At 35.0% G+C, this 26,630-nt stretch overlaps 2 protein-coding genes across 5 annotated transcripts in view; both read left to right on the forward strand.

The window, feature by feature from the left end:
* Nucleotides 1-5,497, forward strand: part of LOC124225017 (midasin) — a 123,642-nt gene extending 118,145 nt beyond the window's left edge. The window contains exons 23-25 of the mRNA XM_046637380.2: nt 48-2,516; nt 2,729-2,969; nt 3,085-5,497. Of these exons, the coding sequence (XP_046493336.1) occupies nt 48-2,516; nt 2,729-2,969; nt 3,085-3,267 (2,893 nt within the window). The 3' untranslated portion in view covers nt 3,268-5,497. The remainder of the gene's footprint in view (nt 1-47; nt 2,517-2,728; nt 2,970-3,084) is intronic.
* Nucleotides 5,498-10,278: 4,781 nt separating this feature from the next.
* On the forward strand, nt 10,279-26,320 carry eEF5 (eukaryotic translation elongation factor 5). Of its 4 annotated transcripts, none has more exons than XM_046637388.2 (4): nt 10,279-10,423; nt 15,560-15,853; nt 16,222-16,356; nt 25,134-26,320. In XM_046637388.2, exons 2-4 carry the CDS (start codon nt 15,578-15,580, stop codon nt 25,203-25,205), a joined length of 483 nt encoding a protein of 160 aa, XP_046493344.1. In that variant the 5' UTR covers nt 10,279-10,423; nt 15,560-15,577; the 3' UTR covers nt 25,206-26,320. The 4 variants fall into 4 exon arrangements, with proteins under 4 accessions (XP_046493344.1, XP_046493342.1, XP_046493345.1 ...); XM_046637386.2 differs by having other exon boundaries at nt 10,404-10,524; XM_046637389.2 differs by lacking the exon at nt 10,279-10,423 and adding an exon at nt 14,700-14,785.
* Nucleotides 26,321-26,630: the final 310 nt, after the last annotated feature.

Here is a 26,630-nt window from a genome sequence, read left to right on the forward strand (position 1 = left end):
TTTCTTATCAAGAAAAATTGTGCTCACTAAATTTATTTCATTTTTAGACTACTGCTGAGATGGCGGCCGCTGTTGGAACAATATCTTTTGTTTGTGGAATTTTACCTGAATGAGCAGCTCGCTGCTTTCAGAACAATTTGCAAGATGTCGTATTTGCAGCTTAACGTATTTCTGGATTTAGCAACGAATGGATTTTGTGTACCAAAGGATCTTGATATGGATGAAGGAATGACGGATGAATCCCAAGAGAGTGTGGAGAAGGGGGGAATGGGCCTGGGCGATGGGGAGGGTGATAAAGATGTGTCTGACAGAATTGAGACGGAAGACCAGCTAGATGATGCAAGGCCAGAAAATGAAGAGAGAGAAGAAAAGGAAGACAAAGATTGCAAGGAAGAAGATGCTGGAATCGATATGTCTGAAGACTTTGACAGTAAGCTACAAGATTTTGAAAAAAAAGACAGTGACGAGATCGAAGATAATGAAAAAGATGACAAAGATCTAGATAAACAGATGGGCGAGACGGAAAAAGATGCTGATTGTCTTGATGAGAAAATATGGGGAGATGATGAGAATGAACAAGATGGAGAAAATAAAGATGACAAGGATGAAAATAAAGATCAAGGCGGTGGAGAGGAAAGCAGTGAGAAGGAAATTGGTGCTAAGGAAGATCAAGCCGAAAATGACCAGGACACAGACAATCAGGAGCCGCAAAAAGAAACAAGTGAAGAAGAAAAGAATGAAATCAACGAAATCAATGACCTAAATGAAAATGATGACCAGGTCAATCCTTACCATGGTAAGCACCAGCCAGATCCTGAACCAGAACCTTTTGATCTACCAGAGGATATGAATCTAGATGATGAAGATGTTAAAGAGGATAAACAAGATATGGAAGAAAACCCTTTTGATATAGATGCAATGAAGGATGTTATGCCGCCACCAGAAACAACAGAGGCAGAATTGAATGAAAATCCTGAAACAGATAATAAAAGTGAAGATCACGACTCCAGCGACGAGGAGGGAGATAATCCTGAGGAGAGCGATCTGGCACTGGATGCTCAAGAGCCAGATGAAAATGAAAAAACAGAAACTGACTTACCAGATAGTGATCAACAAGCTGGAAGACCACTGGTGGATGAAGAGGAAGAAACAGATGAAAAGAAAAACGAAGATAAAGAAAATGATGAAGATACAAAGGAAGATAATATAGCAGAGCCAAGCATGGATGCAGGAAGCAAGGAAACTGATGCGGCAGAACAAGTCGATGCACATAAAGGAGGATCGCGAGACAAAGTTGCAGATATGTGTGAAGTGGAGGAAAATGCAAATCCTATGGAAGAGAATAGTCAAATGGAGAATAATGACAAAGGCATTGGCCAAGCTCATTCCAAAGAACAAGAGCAGGGGCAATCGGGCTCTTCTATGCAACATAGCACACCTGTCGCTGACAAGAATTTGGAAAATATCAAGGCAGAAAAACGAAAGAATCCCGGAACGAGTGATGAAAATCGTAGTTTAGTTGATAAAATGGAACCAGAGTGTAAGAAGTTGAAAACTATACACAAAAAAGAAGATGTTCCTGACAATATGACACAAAATCCTCCAATTGAAGAAAGTGATGAGGCTGAAATGTATCAACATATTAAGAGTGCAGATAAATATGACAAACACACTCTAGATGCGGCAACTGAAGAACAGGTAAGAGAACAAGCTTCAAATATAGAAAACCAAGAGATTCCCGATGAGAAGAATGATACAATGGACGTAGAGATGCATGCAGATGAAGAGCACGAACATCACAATGAAAACGATGTACAAAATCCAGAAAAGCTTTCCGATGCAAATAAAGATAAAGAAATGGTCTCAAGAGCTAAAGAAAAAAAACGTGCTGAAGATGGCCAAAGAGATATGAATATTGAAGTAGATGGTGAGACAGCAGAAACAGCAAGGGTTGGTAGAGGCTATGAAACAATGTTCCATACTAACATCAGAGACTCTGAAGATAGTATTCTTCCATCTAAAGTACTTGAGCAGAAACGGCTCGAAGTTGAAGCGATGCTAGGTCAATGGTCCCAAATGCCACCAACGGAAGAAGCGACAACTGCATGGAATTGTCTTAGCACTTTGACAGACGGACCCGCGAGAGATTTGAGTGAGAAATTACGATTGGTTTTAGAGCCTACTCAGGCATCGCGATTAAAAGGAGACTACAGAACAGGGCGGAGAATAAACATGAGAAAAGTCATTCCGTACATTGCTAGTCAGTTCAGGAAGGACAAAATTTGGATGAGACGTACTAAATTATCAAAACGTGACTATCAAATAGTTTTAGCCGTAGATGATTCGAGCAGTATGGCTGATAACCACTCAAAGGAGTTAGCGTTTGAGTCTCTTGCGCTGATTAGCAAAGCTATGACATATTTGGAAGTTGGGCAACTATGCGTCATGAATTTTGGCGAAACTACACACGTTCTTCACCCACTAGGAGAAGCCTTTAATGAACACACTGGCTCTAAGTAAGTGAGATAAGTGGAAACACTATAAGCTCTCGTAAATGGTTTTTCTAAAAAAATCGCATGACTTTTTTTTTCAAATTTTACAATTATTTAACATCAAAATAAAGCGATGAAAGACACTTTTTATGGTATCATTGAAATATTTCGTAATTTTTATACCAATGTTTAGACAGATCCGACGATAATATATTATTTTTTTCATATACAAATAGATTGATACAGCAAATGAGATTTGAGCAAAAGAAGACAATGGTAGGACAACTGGTGGATTTCACTGTGGATATGTTCTCAAGTCAAGCTAGTTCAACGGACAACGCCAAATTGTTAGTTGTGCTGTCTGATGGGCGGGGTATCTTTTCCGAGGGTGTAGACAAAGTGAACTTTGCTGTTAGAAGAGCAAGGATGGCCGATATATTTTTGGTTTTTATTATCGTTGATAATCCCATAAACAAAGTAAGTTGGAAAAAAACTTAATTAAATTGTCTCACGAAACTAAAATTACCCAGTGCTTTTGACTTCTCTACATTTATATTTTGATTTTAACGACTGTATTTTTTTTTTGTTCCAGGATTCAATTCTGGATATTCGAATGCCTGTTTTCCAAGGTGGCAAGTTAGTTACTATTCGTTCATACATGGACAATTTTCCATTCCCATTCTACATGATACTGCGTGACATAAATGCATTGCCAGCTGTCCTCAGCGATGCCCTTCGACAGTGGTTTGAACTAGTTGGTAAAATTGATACGTAGACTGCACAATTATGTAGTTGCAACTATTATTTAATTTGTTGTAAATCTCATATTTTTACCACAAATGAAAGAAGTTGTCAAGCTTCAATCTCAGTACATTATCTACCTATACATACGAGGAAAGAAAAAATAGCGCTATTATGTGCTTCCGAAAGAAGGAAATAAAGAGTCATTAGTTTTACAGGAAAGATTGTATAAATTCTTCATCTCTGAAATACCAATAATGAGTACGTTTCCATCAGACGTGGAAGACAATAGGAAATGCAGGAAGTAAAATTAGGGAAGATATCAAACTCTTATTCCCAGTTTCATAAAAAATTGGAACTTTAGGGGTTAATCATTCTTGAAATTTGGTGTAATCAGATTAAAAGATTTTCGTGATTTCATAAGATTTCACGGAGGTTATACACCAGATTTCAAGAGAGATTTAGGTAGGCTTCTCATGGTCCGGAATTCGATCCGAATTTACGGATCTGGAATTTGTGTATACACTTTGTCACAGATACCTGTCATCAGTGCCTATCGTTCTACTATTCTGTAGTTCGAAATTCACGTCAACAAAATTATCACTTGTTAATCTGGTTATAATCAGAGTGTCTCTATGAGAAAATTTGAGAAGAACTATTCTGATTGGCTACGCTCGTTTCGCTCTTGACAGTTCCGGCTCATGGGACTCGGTATGTCCATAGCACGAGAATACGTTCACCGACACAACCATAGACTTACGAAATCTGTACAAGCAAATGTTTTTCATTAATTGCGCCGATTATATTTTTGGAAATATTTTATTGGAATTAACGGAGTACTGGTCGGTTTTGATATTCACGTGTATATCGCGAAATATCGAAGTCTACATATCTTAAACGCGAAAATGGGCTAAACAGCCCCAGTCTCTACGCAATTTTGCACAAAAATACTTCAACACATAGTCATTTGACGCAGAAATAATAGAATGGCACGGCTTCTACGAAATCGCAGTAGAAAATTGGAAAAATTCATGCAATTTTTCCTTTTTTCACATTTCAGATAGGTGGACTTCGAATTTGTATCCCGTTTTTACGGGGATCGGTATCTGCGCAAAACGATCCCTCTCTTTAATATTCTGTCAAACTATGGGGCAATTTTCCCCATATTTTAAGAATTGAAACCAGAGTACGATACCGTCGTCACATGTTCGCCCATGATCTGTGTTCTTAGCTATTACTACATTGTGAGCTTTTTATAGATATTTGGTATAACACCATATTGGTGTGGTAATGTAAGCATCCGAGCTGTGCGCATAGCTTCCTATGCGTGTAATTAATTCCTATTTTGATATACCTATAAGATCGGTTTGACAAGTATCTATATAAGCGTTGCTCTTATACTTTTCGGTTGCCTGTTACTGGGCGTTGCAACTTGTACGGTTTTGAGTCTATTCCTTGGTATCGTGCAATACTCATAAAGAGCTAGGGATATGTTCTTTTACGTTTCACCTCAAAACTGGTATAAACTTTATTCACCTTAAAGGGTTAATTGTTATTGTATTCATACATTAATTGTAATATTGATTGCGTCAATGTGTGTACATTTGTGGACAATGAATCTGAGACAGCTAATTTTTTACACTAGACAGTTATGTTGGCATCACATAGAAACCTACAGCGCCATAGTCGGCCGAGCGCGAGACAAACTCAATCTCATAAACCCCATGACTATGGAGACTAGAGTACAGGAGTCCAATCTCTAAGGCGGAGAGGCAGAAAAGGCGTCCGCGAAACTCCGAGATCTAATAGTGCACGGTTTAATCACCAGCGTCGCTCCGGACGTTCTGATCCTATAAATATAGTAATACAGTGATATAATGACCAAAATTATAATAATTATAATAAACGTAAATATGTGCGGCATCATGGAGACTATTATATTTAATATACATATAGCTATCGGTCCAGAGTGACGACAGCACCGCTGTAGCGGAACCCTTATTTCTCATAATTTCGCGGACACATCTTCAATACAGAAATTGGACTCCTGTACTCTAGTCTCCATGCCCATGACCGTCGAATCTAACCTTGAAATACTGCGGGGATGATGGCTTGTTAGATTGACACCGATGGAAACTATAGGCAGTGTTCCCAACCCGTCCGTGGGGGGCTATGTGACCAGGGCCGTAGCATTATAGTACCGAACAAAAAATTATAGTACTTTTTTGAAAATGTTAATAATGCAATAAAATCACGGAATATTATTTTTATAAGTATATTATCCCTATCCATTACAATACGCGTGCGTACTTACATTTAATTGTACGAATGACCAGAAGGTACTTATTTGAATTATTTTTGTACACACTAGGAATGACGGCAGGAACTGGCGGGAAGCGGGAAACGGGGCGCTCAAATCAACACCAACGCGCCTGAGCCCGAACCGTGCATGTCAGCGCCCTCCGCAATAATGTGGTTAAAATTAAAAACCACATTATGGTGAATGGCGCTGACAATTTTTTGCCTAGCGCGAAAAGATTTGAAAACGTTTCTTTTGAAAAGTATTAAAAATCTTTTTTTTTTCGAAAAGTATTAAAGAATTTTGTCCCGCCAGTTTTTGTATTACAAAAAAAAACTTCTTTTTATACAAATTTCCAAATTATAGTAGATTTCCGTCACATAATGAAAGTTCTATGTTACATAGTACGAAGTTCATATTTATGTGACATCTACTATAATTATGTGACGGTTGGGAACACTGACTATAGGTAAGGAGGCCGAACGCAATGCTGGCAAAATGGACTGTGAAAGTGATGAACGATCCGCGGATTGTACCCGCTTTTCAGCGCTACCACTGCGGGCTCCGTCAGCGCGGTGGTTTTGAATCGTCGATCCTCACGTATGTATCCTATCAGTGATCCTATTCCGTTGACTGAAGACTCCTATTCGTAACCAGGCGCTGGTATCGCTTGCGGATACATCTCGAACTACAAGATCTTTCATCACTTTCACGATCCACTTTTCGACGATTCCGCTAGATGCGTTCGGCCTCCTTACCTCTAGTCTCCATGTTGAGACCACTGAACTTTAAGTTCAGTGCACGGAGTAGTAGGAAGGAGACAACACTCAAGCAACACTTGGCTCAAAAGCTGGCCCAGTTTTTGGGGCAACGTACGAAGAATTGTCAAGATGCGATTTAAGCGCCTCTTGCGGTGTAAGCCCGTATAGCGCTCTCACCCCCTTCCCCATATGATCTTACGATTCGCCGTTTGCAAATCTTTTCCTCGGATTTAATGTCGGTTGAGATTAGAAAAGTAATCACTCGGTTTTTAATGTTTTTTAGTCACTTCAGATGCGTATTTTACGAATTGACGGAGCATGTTTATAAAACGTAGCTTATAGATTACGATTGCCGCCCTTTTTTTTACATTTTATAGCGAAAATTTCACTTTTTTCCATTAGAGGCGCTCAAATCGCATTTAGACAATTCCTCTTACGTTACCTCAAAACTGGGGACAAGTTTTATCGCAGAGTGTTGTCTCCTTCCTAATACTCCGTGGTTCAGTGCAAGAAGGTTAGAAAACAGGACACCGAACTCCTATAGTAATGCGAGTTTGAGGTGGGCTCATATATGACCGCCGCCTGGCGTCGCTGCTAACCGTAGGGTACATGCGAAATCCGATACTGCGCATTTTTACATTAATTCTGTTTCTAGCCCGCGTCGCTCGCGTCACGCGCATCGTGCATACACATAACCTTAAACCGTACGAGCAAGCAAGAACGAAGCGAAGGGGGAGACGGGTGACCACGGGGGGACTCGAATTACTTGACTGCGCAGTGCACTACGGTTAGCAGCGACGCCAGGTGGCGGTCGTATATGGGACTACCCCACCACCCGAGTTCGTTCTCCTGTCTAGCCTTCTTAGTTCAGTGATTGACACGTATCCTAAGGTTAGATTCGACGGCCATAAGTTATATTATGTTTATTGAAATTGAGTTTGTTTCGCTCTCGGCGCACTATGGCGCTGTAGGTTTCTCTGTGATGGCAACATAACTGTCTAGTGTAAAAAATTAGCCGTCTCAGGTTCATTGTCTCCATGTGTACGTATGCATGTATGTATCTATGTGATCAATTTTTTTGTCCGACGATTGGTTTAGAACGAGGTACCGGATTGCAATGATTTTGATCTCAATGGACGCTGCTTTTCCAAACTAAGAAATGATTATATTGTGGTGTCGATTGGTTTCGTACTTTTTAATTTATGTAAATAACAAATTTCCATAAGATAAAATAAAAATACTATCTTGTGAATGGCCAAACGGATTCCATTGAAAATTGGTACCCTAGTGTTTTTGAGGTCGCTGATCCCGAATCTAAGGTCAAAGTTGCATAATATAAAATGGTGAATCCAATATTGTCAAAAAAATCTAAAAATATTCGTATTTTGGAAGATATTAGTAGCAGAGACTTTTTGGGTCACCGATAACGAGAAAACTCTACACATTAATGTATTGTAACGGATTGCAATTGTTTTACTGTTAAAATGGGGCAATCTACGAATTGCCGCTAAAGAGGAAAATGGGTCTTTTGAACTTTTGAATAATTCTAATATCAATACGAGGTACAAAAAATGAATTACGGAAATTAGGTGTTACGCAATGTGCACGATGACATTACTGTTATTTATTAATAAATGAATAATACTCGATTGTCGCAAGGCTAATCCGAGTTTAAGCTCAGTTCAGTCTATTTCCAAAGTATATAAAAAAAAAACTGAACCCCATTTAAGAATGTATAGGAAGTACAATCATATTCAAAACTCCATAGTAATGAGATTTATGTATTATTGCCGGATAAAAATCTGAAAAAAGCTCTTTTACCTTATTGACAATTGGAAGAACAATAAGTTTTAACAATAATAATGTCAAAAAGTTATTACAAAAAACAATGATAAAATTGGTCATTACCAAATATTTTGATAGATGTATTTTTCTGTTGTATCTATATTTGTAATCGCTGATCTGAGTAGATACATATTATTGTATAATTTTTTACCCTTTTGTTGTATATTCGATTTTGGAATATTAACAGTTTTGCTTAAGAATTTCTGAAAATTTGTATTTATGTACCTGTTTAGAGTTATTTAATATCAAAGATTTTTTTAACAACTTTTACATTCTTTGTTAAATCTGTGGTATAAGTAGAAGCCGTATGGAAAGATCTCTTCAAAGAGAGTCTGTGGAAGGATATATTTATGAAACTAGTAAGTAAATTACATGGTCATGAAATTACCTGGACGTTTTTGACGTGTCATGTGCAACTCCTGCACTCAAACACGTCGAAAATTGATTGGTGTGGCTATTTATGGATATAGGTGAATAATGTACAACCCAGTTGAAGCGTAGTGATAATAATGTACTCATGCTGTCGTAAGTCAATTGTGATTCATGTACAATTTAGAGCTTACAATAAAAAAAAAAAAATCGGCCTAATGTACGTTCAATTTGAACTTATGCAATACTTAAGTAATCATTATTAAGAATAAAGTTATCGATTACATATTAATAAATGCATGAGTTCATAATATACGTAAGTCCATTAATATACTTATTCTGTTATAATAACATAAAAGAGCACACCGTAGTCAAAATCTGTCTTCAAAAAACATTTCTATTGAAGTTTGTCTCTAATCGTGATTTTAGCAGGGTAGCGTTCGTAAGAAAAATAATTCCCTAACAATATAGGAATTTCTTTGAACAGTTGCTACAAAATTACTTAAAGGCTTTGATCTCGATGAAAGGAGTGGAGTCTTATGCCGTAGGAGTTCTGGGGAGTATTACATATATGGGCACACCATGGGAGCTTTCCAGCAACGTCACAGAGCGACACAGAGCGACACTGTGTCGAACATGGTGCTTTCCAACAACGACACAGAACGACACAGTCGGACACAGCTGCGGAGCATGGTTGGACACTGTGTCGGATTCATTGCTGCCAATTTTTTAGTTAAAGATTTTATTTTCGGCGCATGGTATTGTTTATATTTATTTATTAAATGCAATGATAATCTACACGCGTTTCACAAATGTTTTTTTTTCCTGGAGCGCTCAATGTTCCTAGATTTTTCGTATAATGCACGAGCGGACTCTTGTGAATGAATTAAGAACCTCAAAGCGTTCCAACAAGCACTAAGGCACAGTGTTCGACCGTGTAACACAGTGTCACACTGTGTCTCCTTGCTGGAAAGCTCCCCATGTATACTCACACTACGCTCTCGAGAGTAGTTCTGGTATATATTTTTGCATGCAACACGGCGTTATGAAACGACTACTTTGACGTATATTCAATAGCTACTTCTTGAGGGACGTAAGTATTCCAGATACTGAAATGTGATTACATTTGGTTTTATGTGAATATAAATCTTACTTGGGCTAAATAATACGCTTGATTATACCTATATATCTAAGTATGTGCGATTGTCTTACCATTACGGCTATTTCGTGTGGGCGAAATTGTCTATAATACGGAAGTGTATTTTACCTTCGGAAAAGAGCTCTCTGGGAGGCATCCAGGTTATATATAGTGATATTTAAATTTTGTAAAAGAATTTCGCAACCTTTACGCAAATTGATTTTCAATTAATAATGTATAGTTAGATATTAATAGTTAGATATAATCTAGTAACTTTTGGTTTCATTACAAGATTCTCATACCAAAGTTAGGTATGGTTAATAACAACTATATACAGTAATAATAAATGGGAAACATTGGTAGCGAGTTAGTCGGATGTTACAGCTTCGTGGCTTAACCTTAATTTGCCGCCGTGCTTGACAGCAGTCAAACGGTGATGAAGCTGGTGCAGGAAAGGAAATTGGCTTTTATTTGTTCACCTTTTCATCATACAGTTCATGTAAAATAGGATTATTTACCTGTTGAAAACTAAGAAAACGCAGCGAGAGAAATATATTAAACATCAATAGCATGTATTTTGAAGACATATTTCAATGCAAGAAATTTGGGAGAAATATAGAAGCGAGCTCGTCTGCGGCGTCGAGCGGGAAAGGAGCTTTTTTGATGTGAAAGGAAACGTCGGAAGTCCGTGTTTCAATGGTAGTGGACCCCGATTTCGATCACCGCACGGCGCATGCGCGACATGATCTTCTGGTTAAAGTATCCATTTTGGTCACATGTGAGTATTTCGAGCTGCTCTCGGTTTTTGTGGTAACTAATGGTGCTAATTCCTAAATAACGCAAGGAGAGGTTCGAATTTGATACGTGAATTTTTGCCCGGTTTGTATGCACGTGAAAGTGTTCGTACATTTTGAGATAAAAACGAATGAATATCGTAGTGACCTGCCGATGACAACGGGCCGCTGGCAATGTGGCTCTCCAGGCTTCTCACTTTCTTTCCCGCCATGTTAATAGTTATTCGCATCAAATACGTCAAGGAAAAGGCTACTTTTACATCCCGAAATCCAATTGCCAGGCCCTGCCAGTCCCAGTACTTTTTATCCTCGACTCCCTCTACGACGAGTATAACCCGGGCGTGCTGATGTATTCTTTGGTTAAGCCGTCGTATCGCCCCGTATCGCGGAATCCCAACCGATTATCACTAAATCATACCTAATATCTTGCTTCTGACCACTCTGATATCCTTCGAACGATAAGTAACTATTGTATTAATTTGCGCCCTAACATCATCGAGATTTCCTCCCCATTATAATATTCTAATTCCCAGAATAATTTCGTCAATATGCCACATGGCCACTGCATAGCTGTACCTGGATATCTTGCTAGTCACTCTATAACTCATTACTGGAGGTCAAGTAATACCTGTACTCTGACCATACTTTCGTATTATCACCGGTAGCGGTTTTTTCATTGTCGTCAAAAACGAACATTCTGAACATGTCATTCTGAAATTTTTACTCTTTTCTTTTTTTAATTTCCGACAGGCGGGTTTATAGCCGGCCATATGGTCCTAATCTTTTCCAACCGTTATCTTAGCCCAATTTCTACGAACTTGAAGCCTGCAGCCAGAGATGATATCTAACCTGCTTAGGTTGATATTAATAAAGTACTGCAGCCTGACATTCGAAATATTGTCAAATACGTTGAATCTCATCTACTTTTGTAGAAGTGTGGGTGCAAAATTAAACAGCATTAACCTATTTCAAAGAAGTTTTATGCATTTGGTTGCTGTTTCTGGCTGCTACCTTCAACTTCATCCAATTTCTTGCTAATAGGGTCTCTCTTTCTTTTAGTAACATTTTGACCGTCTTAATTGGTTTTTGTTTAAATCGTGCAATAAAATATCGATCTACCAGTGACTGCAGATGCAGTGAATTTTGCAATTGATACATGTATTATTTCTGTGATTCGTGATTGTCTCGTTTCTTGATCTCAGAAATGTTGAAGCTTTTGTGCATCTCAGTCTTTCACATATTTACTGACAAAATTTTCAACAGTACTTTCCTACAGTTGTTTCGTTTTCTCTTGCGTCTGCAGCTACAATATTTACTTCAAATCAATGATTGTTCAAAAATTGTTTCGCTCTAAATTCCAGAAAATCCTTAATGCCTCCGTCGGTTAGGTATTTATTTGTTCCTTTTTAAAATTTGAAAACAAGCTGTAAATGTGAAAGAACTTTTTGCCATTCACTATATTGTACTTCTTACTATTTGCAACTAGCTTTGAATGCTGATGTGAAACTAAAGTTCTTAAATCAGTCGAGTCCCGTGTATGTTTTAAAGAAAACAATTTTTTTTTTATGGACATATCTTTTTATTCAGACCCATTGCTCGACTAGCTACGAAAGTCTGTCCAACCAGAAATCAATAAAAGTTTATTTGTAGACAAAAATCAATTAAAAATGTGGTTTTGCTGAAATTAAATTTGAGAAATGCAGTCCAAAAGTAGTTAATTCCAAACCCAGTTATTAAAAATATTTCTTTGCATTTACCTGCAGTGTTAAACAATATGCGTATAGAAGGAACGCCTTGAGAGCAAACTGGCATTAAGCGAGTTTTGGAATTGCCAATTTTTACTCTTCTACCTCAAGTTTTATGTGGATTGTATTATTTACCTCCAAAGAACAACACTAAAAATTGAATTTTTGCTCTTGAGTAACGATCATGTTTCATTTCCATTTTTGTTGTTCTTTAATGATTATTTGGTATTATTCTCTATATTCAGCATGAGGCTCGTTTGAGAAGTAGGTGGTGGAATTATTACCTTTGTACCTCAAAATTTGCATACTTTAAGTCCCTTAGATTTTGAACTCTTATAAAAGAGTTGCAAAATTATTCTACCTTTTTTCTTTTATAACATATTTTTGGTGAGAAAAAAAGTTTTCAGTAATGGCTATTTATGTTTGTTACGATTATTCAATGAACTCTACACTGCCTTCATCTGTGCAGCATTATTTTTAAGAATTTCTCGTTTCCTCGCTGTAATTTGGTATGACTCTATATTTGCAAAATACTTCTTCATGGGTCAATAAGTGACATTATAACCCTTCAAGTAAACATTGGTATATAACCACCCACAGCTCAAATTCAATGCTCTATATGTTTTTTAACTGAAAAAAATGATTCATCAATTTTTCTGTGTGTCAGCAACATTATATATTTGCTCAAAGACAATGTAAATTTATTTTTGAGACATTCCAATATATCCATGAATTTTTTGGATATTATGTAATCGATCATTTCAAAAATACAGCTGTTCAAAACTGAACATGGGTGGTAACCACCCAGTCTGTGCTTGACGATTGGAAATATAAGTGTATTCTCAAAGAGCTTAAAAGCGTTTTGCTGATATGCCATTTTTGGCTGAATAAGATTACTAGTATTACGAAATTAAGTCATGGAAATATGAAAATTGTTCGCAAATCTTCTAATGTTTCGTATCAAGAAGCTGATTATCTCCTTCATTAAATACTTTAAACTGCCATTTTCGGATTAATAATTTTTTCCCACCAAATTGTATATTTCATTAGAAGGCAAAATCGAATCATGATATTGAAACTAACCGGCAATATGCAGCCTATGTTACAGTAGAACCTTGTTTATCCGGCCTTTGATTTACTGAGATTCCACATTATCAAAGACATCCGACTGATCGAAGCACTCTGCATGGTCTGAGATACATAGTCGCATAATTAGAAAAAAAAATTTTCTTACCTGACTATTGATCCGATAATGCATGCTAGCACTAATAATTAATATATGTATTTTCATACAGCATTATGGCATCAGATGTAAAAATACAGAATTTTAATTAATATGTTATAGATAATGGATGCTAGTGCATGTTTTCCATGTTATCCGAGACTTGACTTCTCCGAAGTTCCTTCTCCTCCTACATTAAAACAGACAGATGAGGTTCTACTGTATTGATATACATTGAAAATAAATCATCAGGCAATGCAATGCTCAGGAAAAAAGTACCGAACAGTCCAATAATTAATATCTGGTTAATCTCGAGCCATTATAACACATTCAAACATATATATGAAGTTTCGAGGATATCTAGAACTTTGATACGTATTACCTGCTGCCTGTTGTTTCTTAGAGCCAGCATAATGCAGGAATCAAGATGAAAATATAGTTATAAAAAAGTTAATATTCTATTAGTTTTTCAATGAGACACTCCAAGCTTAGAGGGTGGAAGAAACGTCTTTAATTTTTCGTAATGGGCAAAAATAAGTCTCATTGGGCACCCTAAATGTGAGATTGTTCAAAATATTTTTCTGGTTGTGTATAAAAATATTCAGATCACACAATTAATATACCACGATTGTAGAAGGGTTTTTAAAAATTGTTCATTGAAGATTTCTCTTGTGATTTTATTTTTTTCACAAGTCGAAAAGATGCCCCCCCCCCCCCCGCCCGCAATGTGATTGGATTCATTCAAAGATTAAATGTTTATACATCTAGTTTGCAATATATTTATTTATTTATTGTTATACTGTTTAAGCTTGTTGGGAGTTTTCTCAGCAACTTGGAGAAATTTAAAGACATTCTGATTTCTAAGATTGTTATTTTTATGGAATTTACTTCATTGTTCTCAGCAGAATTACACAAAGTAGAAAGTGTGTGATTCCTTATGTATCTCAAGCTTTGATTGATTAAACTTGATCAAAAAACAAGTTGTCACTACTTCTGACAAAAACATGGACATACCTGTTCAAATCCAAAGGTTTAGCGATCGAAAGTTTCTTGATACCAGATGTGGTACTCAAGTTTAATGAATAGCTAATAATCTAGAGGCAAAGAAGTACAAACCATTCGAAAGGCATTTTTAACAATGTTTTGATTCTATTCTGCAAGATTTTTATAAAGCAGGAAATTTCGTTTCTAGTTTGCAGGAAATGTAAAGACTTAAGACTTGCAAAAAATTATTCATTCCACAAAATATAATAATTCCAAAACAGAAGCTGATAATATAGGTATACTGTGCCTTTTCAGTGAATGCTACTTCATTACTTCTGAGTGACTGGTAACCAACTTGGTGGACGTCATCTTGAATCAAGGGATTTTCGGATCAGGTATCTTTAGGTGTCCCATGTCTGTGAATATGTTCAACTTCTTATAAATTGAAAAAAAAAAGAAAGAAAAAAAACACGGTAAAGCAATATTCGACTATGAGTGAAGGGGGTGCCCTGATCAATTTCGGCGTTGACGTATATACCTCCAAATATCGAAGTCCACGTATCTAAAACACAAAAAGGATTTAATACCTCATTGTACACCTAATTCTGAACAAAAATATTCCAATACATTTTCATTTGATATAGAAATAAAGAAATAGCATTAATTCTATGAATTTACTTTTGCAATTGATTTGCAATTGCAAAAAAAGATAAATCCATCAAAGAGATCAATCTCAAATTTTAGATTTGTCTCACTTGGAGTTATTTTGCAGTTGTCTGCAAAACATACAATTTTGAAAAATAGAGAACTTTGGCAACTGAAACTATATGCACTAATAGTGAAATAAAGCTGACGTTAGCCACCAAGTGCAGCAGAGTGCTTTTGAACAGGTTGATGCAGTACAGTTTTGGACATATAATTTTATAAAAGTATTTATACCTTGTGATATTTGTGGAAATTTTTACTTCCGAACTGCACTGCCTTCTTTCGATCGACGTTAATTCGTTCAGTTGCAAACTTTGGATGCTGGCTTCGTCTTGATAATCATGAACATGTTTTAAAGTTCTCTTAGAGTACTGTAAGTTATGATATTGTTTCAAGAGAATTTAAGACCCCACACTAAGTGATTGTCATGTTTCTGGTTAAACAAAATATTATCCTGTCCATAGAGACAACCCTAATTCGACATGGCAGACATTGAGGATACTCATTTTGAGACCGGTGACTCTGGGGCATCTGTGACGTATCCGCAACAATGTTCGGCACTTCGCAAGAACGGGTTTGTCATGCTGAAATCTCGTCCATGCAAGATTGTTGAAATGTCGACATCGAAGACTGGCAAGCATGGCCACGCCAAGGTTCATCTAGTCGGTATCGACATATTCACGTCGAAAAAGTACGAAGATATTTGTCCGTCCACGCACAACATGGATGTTCCATTCGTCAAACGAGAGGACTACCAGGCAAGGATTCAATTTTTACAACATAACAAAACGGAAAAAAGATATAGGGACGGAGTTATTTTGACGAATCCATGAAGTTTTTGATTTTGGTAGAAACTATCGTCGACAAATGATAAATTCTAAACTGCAAATAAAAAAAGGTTCAGTTACAAAGCATTATATGAGAGCTTTTGCAGTGGGTAAAAACCATTTGAGTTTTTATGAACAATTTTCCATTCGTATTAGTTATTGTCAGAAAATTCGTCTTTAACAAAAAAGAAATATGAGGATTTCCAAAAATTTATATCAATTTATTAAAAACAAGCACCATACACGTTAATGTAACGTATTTGTCATTAAAATCTTCTGTACATTTCTCTTCTGATTAGTTGACAGACATATCTGATGACAATTATCTGAGTTTAATGGCTGACAATGGAGATATCCGCGAGGATCTAAAGATTCCAGATGGGGAACTGGGTATTCAATTACGTGCCGATTTTGACGCCGGCAAAGAACTGCTGGTAAGTATTTTTGTTATTTATTCTTATTTGTGTCGATATTATCCATTGACATAGGAAATATATATAATATATAATAATAGGAAATGAATATTCAATATTTTATGCAACACTAGTATGGTTTACACATCTTTCTTTTCCTGCGTTCCTTATGTAAAGGAATTATTCCTGCGACAGTACAAAAAAAAGCCATAGAGTACATAAAAGTGCACTCTTACATCCTAGTGCTTAAAAGTGCTCTTTTTTGTATTCCGTTGTAACAAAAAAAACTTGTAAACCATACTTTTTTAACGTAAAGTATTATGTACACCATGGAGACAAATTCTTTCTCCTCGTGTATTTGTAATGTTTGTCTTCGTCTCACTTACGCAATTGCCTGCAACTCATACTGCAAACTTATGCTTGTCATAAAAAGACCTACATTACCTTCTTGGTGCACAATCTACTATTAGACAGGACTTACATAAATTGAAACTAAATAGTACTGTAAGCAGTGAATCATTATTCGAACCAAAAACAGTTTAGAGGCACACCCTATACAATATTTTTCCTAGCAAAGCATGAAAAGTCAGTTCGACGCCAGTTTTGACTCGCATCTTTGATTGCGCAACTGAAGTTACAAAATCTTAATATGGCAGTTCTGACGTTAGTGGTATAAAGTGCCCCTTTATGGTTCAAAAACAGGCATCAAAAAGTGGCTTTTTCATGTCTGTAAAAAAAAATTAAATTTTCCAGTCACTTGTCAGATTATGTTTGCTATTTTACTGTCCGAAAACTTGTAACCTGTGAGAATAGATGACGATCAAAATCGAACAGAACTGATGAATGTTGAGATGTTTCGTCATGTTATTTCCAACAAACTTAAAAAGTTATGTTCCTTTACCTCCTTTCTTCTTCCGATTAGAAATCACAGATTGCTGTTAATATGTAGCCAGTGATCTACATTTCAAACTATTCACCAGTACTCACAATACTTTTATGGAAGAAAATTATGATCATTGAACAGAATATAAACTTGAGAAATGTTCAGAAAATTTGTATTTCTGGGTTAGAATATCTTGAAAAATTTCAGAATTGAAGGTTCAAAAATGTAATGAGTATGAAATTAGTAACGTTACTGTAACAATGCATGTTTAGGAAAAATCGTTATTTCGCACCTTTAGGATCGCCTGAAATTTTATTAACCATGATAAACAAAACGTACTCATATTTTTAAGAGCAAAGTCCTTGAAATGCATTCAGATATTGCACAGTCATGATTTTTACCTTGATGTTTTGTTATATTAACGTTACAAACTTCAGCTTCGTAAGATGTATGCCAACTCTGGTATGATGATGCCTTGTCTGTTTGGAAAAAGAATGTTGATGTGTTAAAGAGTTCAACGTGATTTTTTGAAACTAAAGTCGACTGTCCTTTTTTTGAACCGTACAAGCATACTGTTACATTGTTACCTTTCAAATATAATATTTCGTACTCACGAAATGTGTACGTCATGTTGTGATTCATAAAAAACTAGGTCAAGGAGTTTTGAGCATGAGGCCTGTTTTACTGATCATCCAATATTTTTTGACTCACAATCAATGATAAAGCATATTATTTATTAAATATTAGTAGAAAGATCGCGTCCCTATGAAATCACATATTATTTTGGTTCTCTATGTTAAATAATACTCCTATTATTCTCAACAGCACTCTGTTATGAAAAAAATTAGCGTGTCTTCTACTTTTTATTATTCTATTCTTTTTGGTTATATCCCTGTCGGGTGCCTTTATAGTTAACAATAAGATAAATGACCCCAGTTACTGACATTTTAAGACCAGTGTCTCACTTTGCACATGGGAATTGATAAGAATAACTGATGACTAGTGTTGTAATTTCTCATCAGAGCCCGCCATTGGCTGTTTATCGAGTGGTGAGGGAAAGAACCATTGTATTGTATGGTGAAAGGGGAGTGATCAGGAAGTGAGACAGGGTCAGAAACTGGGGTTATTACCTTAGATTCACTGCATCCATTCTCGGAATTTAATTGATATTAGGAAGATGCTCTAATACTGGCAGAAAACTAGCATTGTGAGTTTTTACCTACATTTTTAATTCGACTGCAAATTCAACTGTATGTAACTTTTGTAATCTGTAATATCAGAAATCAATTACCAGTGACATTGTAATGGTTCATTCGCTCAAAATCAATGGGTAATTACTGTTTTGATTCACACCAATAAGTAGGTATTTATTTGAAAATCATTCAATTAAACGCTTGTTATGTTGTTTTAATAAATAAACATTACAAAAATAGAACGCGAAATGAATTTTGTTCGCGTGTGCATAAATTTGAATTACAATGATAATGTGTCAATTTTTCTCATGACCCATTTCATAAGTAATTTGTAATCAATTTTCTTTCAATTACCCTTTGCAAAAGTTATTTGTGTATGGGGCATTCCAAAAAGTATCGATTAAGAACGGAAATTGGTATTTCCGATTTACTTCAAACTTTTTTCTGTAAAAGTACTGGTCGAAAAACTAAGCCCTGATTTTTTTCAAAGCTTTTCAATCCTGCCTATGTAAGATATTACCATCTCCAAGGCGGCCATTTTCTAAAATTGGAAAAAATTCAGAAAATTCTAGAAAATATTTCAAAATTTTCTAACTCTATTCAAAGATGGAGATTTCATCACAGCAAAAGTTGGATTTCGAATATTTATTTATTTATTTATAACTATCAACGGAAATAACTTAATATTCTTAAAATACATAACATTAATATAGAATATATATATATATAAAAAAAACAATATATTGTATAAAAATTTAACAAAGTATAAAACTAGAGTGTTTTCAACTAAGATTTAGATAACTAGAGTGCCTCTCTGGCTAACGCTTTGAAGTGACTGATCGGTTGGTTAAAGATATCCATCCAACCACTGTTACTATTCACTAACATACTCAGTTGCATAATGATGGATTTGTGGGTGTAACTGGCTAGATATTGGTTCGGTATTGCAAATGTGTGTACATTGTGTCTCGATCTTCTGTTTGGCACTCTTAAGTTAAACATTTTCAAAATTGAAGGGCAGTCTATTAAATTGTTGAACATTTTGAATAGAAACATTGCATCTGTGAATTTACGTGTTTTTTCGAGAGACTTGAATCCTAATTGCTGGCTAATTCTTTCATAATTGTGATTAAGAAATGACATGGGTGAGTCTGTTTTGTAGGATGCACATCTTAGAAAGAGGTGTTGTACGTATTCTAATTTTCTGCTACTAACGTCCGTTTTGGGAGACCAAATAATGGACGCGTAGTTCAATATTGGTCTAACAAAAGTGTCATAGAGTGTGATCATTGATCGAACATCAGATAAAGGTTTCGATTTTCTCAGTATGTAAAACAACATCCTCATTGAGTTTGCTTTGACGTGGTCTATGTGGAGATCGAACGTCAGATGACAGTCGAAAATAACTCCAAGATCGCTGGCTACGGTTTTTCTTTCTAAGATTTGGTTTTCTAGCATGTATTCCACATTTGCGTATCTAGAATCGGTATTATTTCTAAAGAAAAACATCGAGTAGCATTTTTTTTGTATTAAGCGCAAGTCCATTCTCTTTGCACCATTGGCAGACACTATTAAGGTCGTATTGAAGTAGGAATAAGTCTGAAGGACTCTTGATTTCGCAGTAGATTTTCAGGTCATCTGCAAATAGTAGAAACTTGGTGAATTTGATGCAGTTTTCATTATCGTTGATAAAAATCAAGAATAAGAGTGGTCCCAGGTGTGAGCCCTGAGGGACTCCAGAGTCCGCAATGATAGGTTTTGATTGATAGTTGTTGATTTTGACCGTTTGTTTCCGGTTTCTCAGGTACAATTCGAACCGTTGTAAGAGATTTCCTCCTATTCCATGACACTTTAGTTTTTCTGTGAGAAGCTTGTGATTCACCGAGTCAAATGCCTTAGCTAAGTCCATATAAACAGCATGAGTTTTATTTCGGTTAGTAAAGGAGGTAATTATTTCCTCAAGCATCACTGCCAGGTTGCTGACAGTGGATCGTTTTTCTCTAAATCCATGTTGCTCATCGAGAAGGTTTGCTGACAGATGGAATTTTATTTTGTTCAAAACTATGGAATCAAATACTTTGGCAAAGACGTTAATAATGCTAATTGGTCTGTAGTTTTTTATGTTGGACTTGACGCCATTCTTGAATATTGGTATTATGTGACTTTCTCTCCATGGGCTAGGGAAAGTACCTTGATTCATAGAGCACTTGAATAATGAAAGCAAAGGTTTTGCTAAGTTTTCCTTGCATGAAAAGATGAAGTACGGGTGTAGTCCATCAGGGCCACCCGAGGCATCTATGTTTAGTCCACTCAAGGCTTTCAGGATTTCTTGTTCAGTAGTTTGAATCGTATGCATGTTTTTTGGCGAAATAATCGGCAATTTACAGCCAGCAAGAGAGTCTTTTCTATAGACACTGCCGAAAAAATCTAAAAAAAAAAGGTTTGCAATTTTCTCACTCTGGTCAGATGTAACATCGTTTAGATGAATGGTTGCGGGATAACCAAATTTTTCTAAATCGTTGACATATTTGAAGAAATTCTTCGGGTCCCTTTTTATGTTTTTTTCTAAGTTTGACAGGAATTGTGCATTATCGCGTTTGAATTGCAGTTTCACTTGTGCTCTGAGGTGCTTGAATTCTAACCAGTCACATTAAAAGTTATGTTGCCTAAATCTGCGATATGAGGTTTTCTTTTGAATGATTAGACTTATCAGCTTTTTGGTATACCAATTAGGAAACCTGTTATCATGTTTTTCTCTTGTGGCATATGTTTAATGGCTAATTCTTGCAGTTTTTGGTTGAGAATATTGCACATATCATCTATAGGGCGGTTCTCGAAAAGAGATTCCCAGTTAATTTCACTAAGACCTTTATTGATGTTATCGTAGTTACCTTTTCTGAAGTTCATTTATCAATGGTACAAACATTGGACCATATAGTAATATGTCAAAAGCTTCGTGTAGTTTGTCGATTTTACTCAGCGGATCGATGCTAGTAGAAATTGTGGGCTTTGAAAACGAGGTAAAAATTAGATCAAGTGTATTTCCTGACGAATTTACAAAATCATTGCATACAATTGATGAATAAGAATTCTCGACCTCGTATATAATCTATTATAGAATCTTGGTGATCGGTCGATTAAGTAACCGTATTTTTAGTTAACGTTTCGACCCGGATATGGGCCCTCCTCAGAACGATTTATTTATTTAACTGTCAAGAACAACAAAATTTTTTTTTTTTTCAAATAATAATACTAGAAGTACAATCAGACATTAAATATTGTAGATGTAATACTCTTAGGGCTATTATATATTATTGGTTAGTGAGAACAATTTGATTAATTGAAAAAAGAAAGGCTTAAAGTGTTATTTACCTTTTTTTAAAAGTAAGTGGACTAAGATGTAGTCGAATTCACAATTTACAATTTGTGGAGACAATGTTCTTTGAGTGACGGTAGTCAATGTCAATCTTCTAGTTATTTTACAAGTAGGAGTTAATAGTTGGAAGTCATTAATTAAAAAGATTAAAGAACTATGTTTCTTCACAGTCAATATGTCATTGTGTTAAAAGGTTTTAAAGAAGGTCTTTTTAGCAGTAAAATTAGTTTGCAAAGTGTCCAAGAAGTGGAGCTAGGCTCTTTATGACTATGTTCCTCATGTCTAACAAAAATTATTATTGAGTAAGAATTTCTTCTCTGCATGCACGATGTAAGGAGACTGTAGTGTGTAGATGTTATGTTTACCCTTTTTGAATCCTTTGCTTCCGATGAGACGATTTATTAGACGGCATTGCCGTCTTACGGGCTTCTGGGGACTGATGGGAGAAACAAATATGATCCAGAGTGAAGGTGAAACTAATATAAACAATTATACAGAAAAACAAAAAATATTTTGTGAAAAAAATTATGTAGAAAAACTGTGTTATGGGGACAAAAATTTTGTGTATCTAGTTAAGGTTAAACAATTTTTGTTGTGTGGGCGGAGATTAGAGGTTTGTAAATATTACTTAAATGTTCAACATCTTGTCTAAGATTAACGGAATTGGTGTGACCTACAATGTTGCACATTTCTAGTAATAGTCTTTTATAATAATTGGGTTCTTCACAAAGGATGTTTGTATTGTCGTAGTTAAAAGTATGTTCTTTATTGATACTATGTTTTGTTAGTGCGGTGTGACGTTCTTCAATCTCATGTACATTGCGTTGATGTTCTTTGATTCTGGTGTTAAGGTGGCGGCCAGTTTGTCCGATATAAACTTGGTTGCAATCATTGCAAGGTATTTTATACACAACAAAAAAAAAAAAAAAATTTTGTTGTTCTTGACAGTTAAATAAATAAATCGTTCTGAGGAAGGCCCATATCCGGGTCGAAACGTTAACTAAAAATACGTTTACTTAATTGACCGATCACCAAGATTCTATAATAGATACATTGCATACAATATTACAGGAGTTTCTATAATACTTCTATATACTTCTTGATTACGAACAGTCTAACGTTAGATGTGACAAATTTTATGAACTATTGAATCAAGCGTTTGGAAAGGCCATACCAAAAGTTAAATCAAATACTTATCGCGTGTCAACCTATCCAACCTGGTTCACAGCTGATATTATAAGTGATTGTAAATTAAAAGAAAAAATTAGGAAAAAAAATACGCAAACATCCTCATCAGGAAACACAACATCAGTTCAAAGTACTACGCGCCTCGCTTAAAAATAGAATAAAATCAGCCTTTGATAAATATCAGCAAGAAGCGGAAAGTAACTTGATAAAAAATCCTAAGGGTTTCTGGAATTATATCAGTAGTAAGAAAAAACAAGAACAGTACCCATCAAATTTTAAAATTAATAACAGTGACTGCTCTGACCCACAAAAGATTGCGAATTCTTTTGCTAAATGTTTCAGTAGTGTGTTTAATTGCATGTATGATGCACCAAATAAGTTTTCAAATAATCTTAACTCAGTATTACTTAGTATTAATCGCAAATATTTTGTAAAATCTCTTTATTTACTATATACTAAAAATGTAACAATCAGTGACCCTGTTATTGGCCAATAGGCTGTTGGGTCTATATATGAAAAATAAAAAAAAAAATAAAAAATATAAGAGACACTAGGATGGTTACATTTGTGTGAGAGATGGTCATTTGTATGACTCCACTTGCAATTAGGTAGGTAGGAATATAATGCAAACAGAAATTATTTTAGTAGTGCGTTTTTCATATGAAAATGATAAAAAATGATCCCTATAACATGGGTCGAAAAAATATATTCACAGATTTCAACTTGAAAAATACTAACTACCTACGTCTTTGCTAGGTAGCGCACTGAACGTCAGTATAAAATGTCGAAAATCGCAGCGGCAGCACCGCTAGGTGCAAACGTTCATGTATTCAGGCAAGAGTTCGTATTACTCGTCTCTAGTGCACCGTCAACGAAGGTACCACGAGCAAAAAATCTCATAACCTACAATACAACGATACATCTTTTACTTTCTGGTATATGCAATCGTTGATCAGCAACAATGCAATCTACTTCAAGATTTTATGATCAGTGCTATAATCCATACAACTTGAAAGGACATAGAAAACACCAAAGTAGAGAATTACATATTGTAACATTACAATTACTCCTCCCATCTTTGATACGATATAGTATTTTTCTATAGAACACAAGACGACTATGAAAATACAGTCAAGTTCCTAACATCAAGGTATAATAACACGCATAGAATTCCACACATGCAACAAATGCATTGCGTCATTCCGGTACTAGCCAAAACTGAAATTATTGCTCATCGCTATTCTGCGTCAAAGATTTATCTTTCTCATAAGATAATCAAATAACTATCATATATGTATAAAACATTGTAATATGTATGTTTTAATATAAATGTTTCATTCCGTAACTCTGTAAAAATATTTTTTTCGACCCATGTTATAGGGAACTTTTTTTTGTTCATTTTCATATGAAAAACGCATTACAAAAATAATTTTCAAAATTTTTCCTGAATTTTTTCAGATTTCAGAAAATGGTCGCTTTTGAGATGGTAATATCTCAGATACGCATGACTGAAAAAAATTTTAGAAAATCCAGGGCTTCGTTTTTCTACCAGTACTTTCACAGAAAAAAATTTGAAGTAAATCACAAATACCAATTTTCTTTCTTGATCGATACTTCGTGCAATGCCCCATATGAATTTTTTTTTAATTAGTAATAACAAAAGTAATCGTTAATAATCAGAATATTTTTTTAAAACAATTTTCATAATAGTGTATAGGTGATACGTATTATTTGAAAATTATTTTAAAAGTGGAACGCATCTGGGAAATCTCCCCCACCCTTCCCTCCTACCAAACCTTACATAATTGATGGACGAGCTCTCTATGGATTTTCTGTTATTTTGTTTGAATTGTAAAAATTTTGATTATAATTCTAGCTGTAACTAAAGCATTTTAAAAAACAACTGAATCTTTTACTAATGCGATCATTTTCTTCAATTTTTTTTTGAATATTTTTTATGGTTGTGTCGTGAGGAGTGCTCTAACATTTTTACGAGTTTGGACGGTACATTCAAAACTCTTGACCGTAAATGTTACTACGTTCGAAAGGCAGAAATGTTTTACAAGGAAAAAAACGATCAGAATACTTTTTACTTCGAGTGTGTCCTTTTTCATAGCATATAATGTTTAACTTATATACATCATTTTTCTATTTTCAGTGCACTGTTCTTAAAGCCTGTGGCGAAGAAGTGGTAATTGCCATAAAAACCAACACTGCCCTGGATAAATAATTGTGTTTATTCAACTGCAACTATCATCATAAGCCGCTAACCCGATTGACATCTCGTCAATGGTATTGGAACAAGCTTGGTATCGTCAATAAATATAACAGCTCAACAGCGGTGATGAGTAACTTTTTATCAAAGTAACATCTCCTTACTTACCAAATTTCTAAACAACCATCTGCTAAAATTTTTTAAAAGTGATGTAAGTAAAAGAAAACTAGTGAGCAGTTTGCGTTCTAGTTTCAAACATGAAAACACACACATACATAAACACATACGTTGTTTGTTATACATGAGGTACGACGAATACAACTACTTTTCATCAAAGGGTTGATTGATTGAAAAGAGTCAAAAAAAAAACAATAAAATTTACATGTAAAAGCCTTTGAACATCTTTTGATTTTCTTGAAATTTTATTTTCAGACATTTTTTAGATCTTTTTTTTTTTTTATCATTAATCAAAATTCATCTATTATCAAACAGCTAAACAACTTATATTAATAATATTAATAATAATGATTACGATTACGATAATGATAGTAATAATAATAATAAAACTTGATATGCACGACAAGATAAATATAATACTGCAGTTACTGGTATGTTATTATTTTAAACGAAGATTAGTAGGTGGAACTGAAATTTCGCGTGACATTTTAATCTTTATTTATTTGTTTTTCACATTCAAATTAAACCAGATTACATTTATTGTTATCATATACATATATGTATATAAAAAATTGCCTTGGATAAATCTATGACTACACAATAATTTTCAAATGCTTAATATTTTAAGTAGCAATAAATGTCACATTTTGAAAATAGTCTCGCAGAATGAGGCCAAAACTTGAAAGGTATCATCTCTCGTGATATTCACGGTAAACTTTACTTCAGGAAATGTACAATAACAAGGAATTTGAGTATTCCTACCCCATATATAATTTTCAGGACTAACACGATACTGACAAAGAATCGAAATCAAGGAAATGTGCGTACAATTGGTATTTGCGTCACGTTATTTACGGTAGGAAGTATAAAAATGAAATGTTCTAGAATAGAAGCTTGTAAAAACCTAAACTTATCTGAATAGATCTTAAGTGCAATAAACAAAAGCATCTTAATGTTTTATGTATTTTAAAAACCTGGGAAAAGCTAAGAAAAACACTTATGCTCTTACATGCCATCATATTTTTTCAACCAAACAGAGAAGGCTCAAATTTTTCTCTTAATTTCTTTTTCTTATCTATTCTTACTTTGTCTTGAGTTGAACAAAAAGAAAAATTGTAAAAATAAAAAGTGATAGTAATCGTAGAGAAAAAAAATTCTGAATTGATGACATGGTAAAATCATGTACCAAGTGCTTATGGCTACCATTTTCTAATTTTTATACATTTAACATATTTATTTCGATGGGATGTTAGAGAGAAATTG

This window comes from Neodiprion pinetum, chromosome 1, assembly GCF_021155775.2.
Source record: "Neodiprion pinetum isolate iyNeoPine1 chromosome 1, iyNeoPine1.2, whole genome shotgun sequence".
Lineage (NCBI taxonomy): Eukaryota > Metazoa > Arthropoda > Insecta > Hymenoptera > Diprionidae > Neodiprion > Neodiprion pinetum.

Excerpts from the sequence above, each read along its gene's own strand:
- eEF5 (XM_046637388.2), top strand. The coding sequence starts at position 15,578 with ATGGCAGACATTGAGGATACTCATTTTGAGACCGGTGACTCTGGGGCA. Across the intron at positions 15,854-16,221 it reads TCAAACGAGAGGACTACCAG|TTGACAGACATATCTGATGA; the intron begins GCAAGGATTCAA and ends TCTTCTGATTAG. Across the intron at positions 16,357-25,133 it reads ACGCCGGCAAAGAACTGCTG|TGCACTGTTCTTAAAGCCTG; the intron begins GTAAGTATTTTT and ends TTCTATTTTCAG.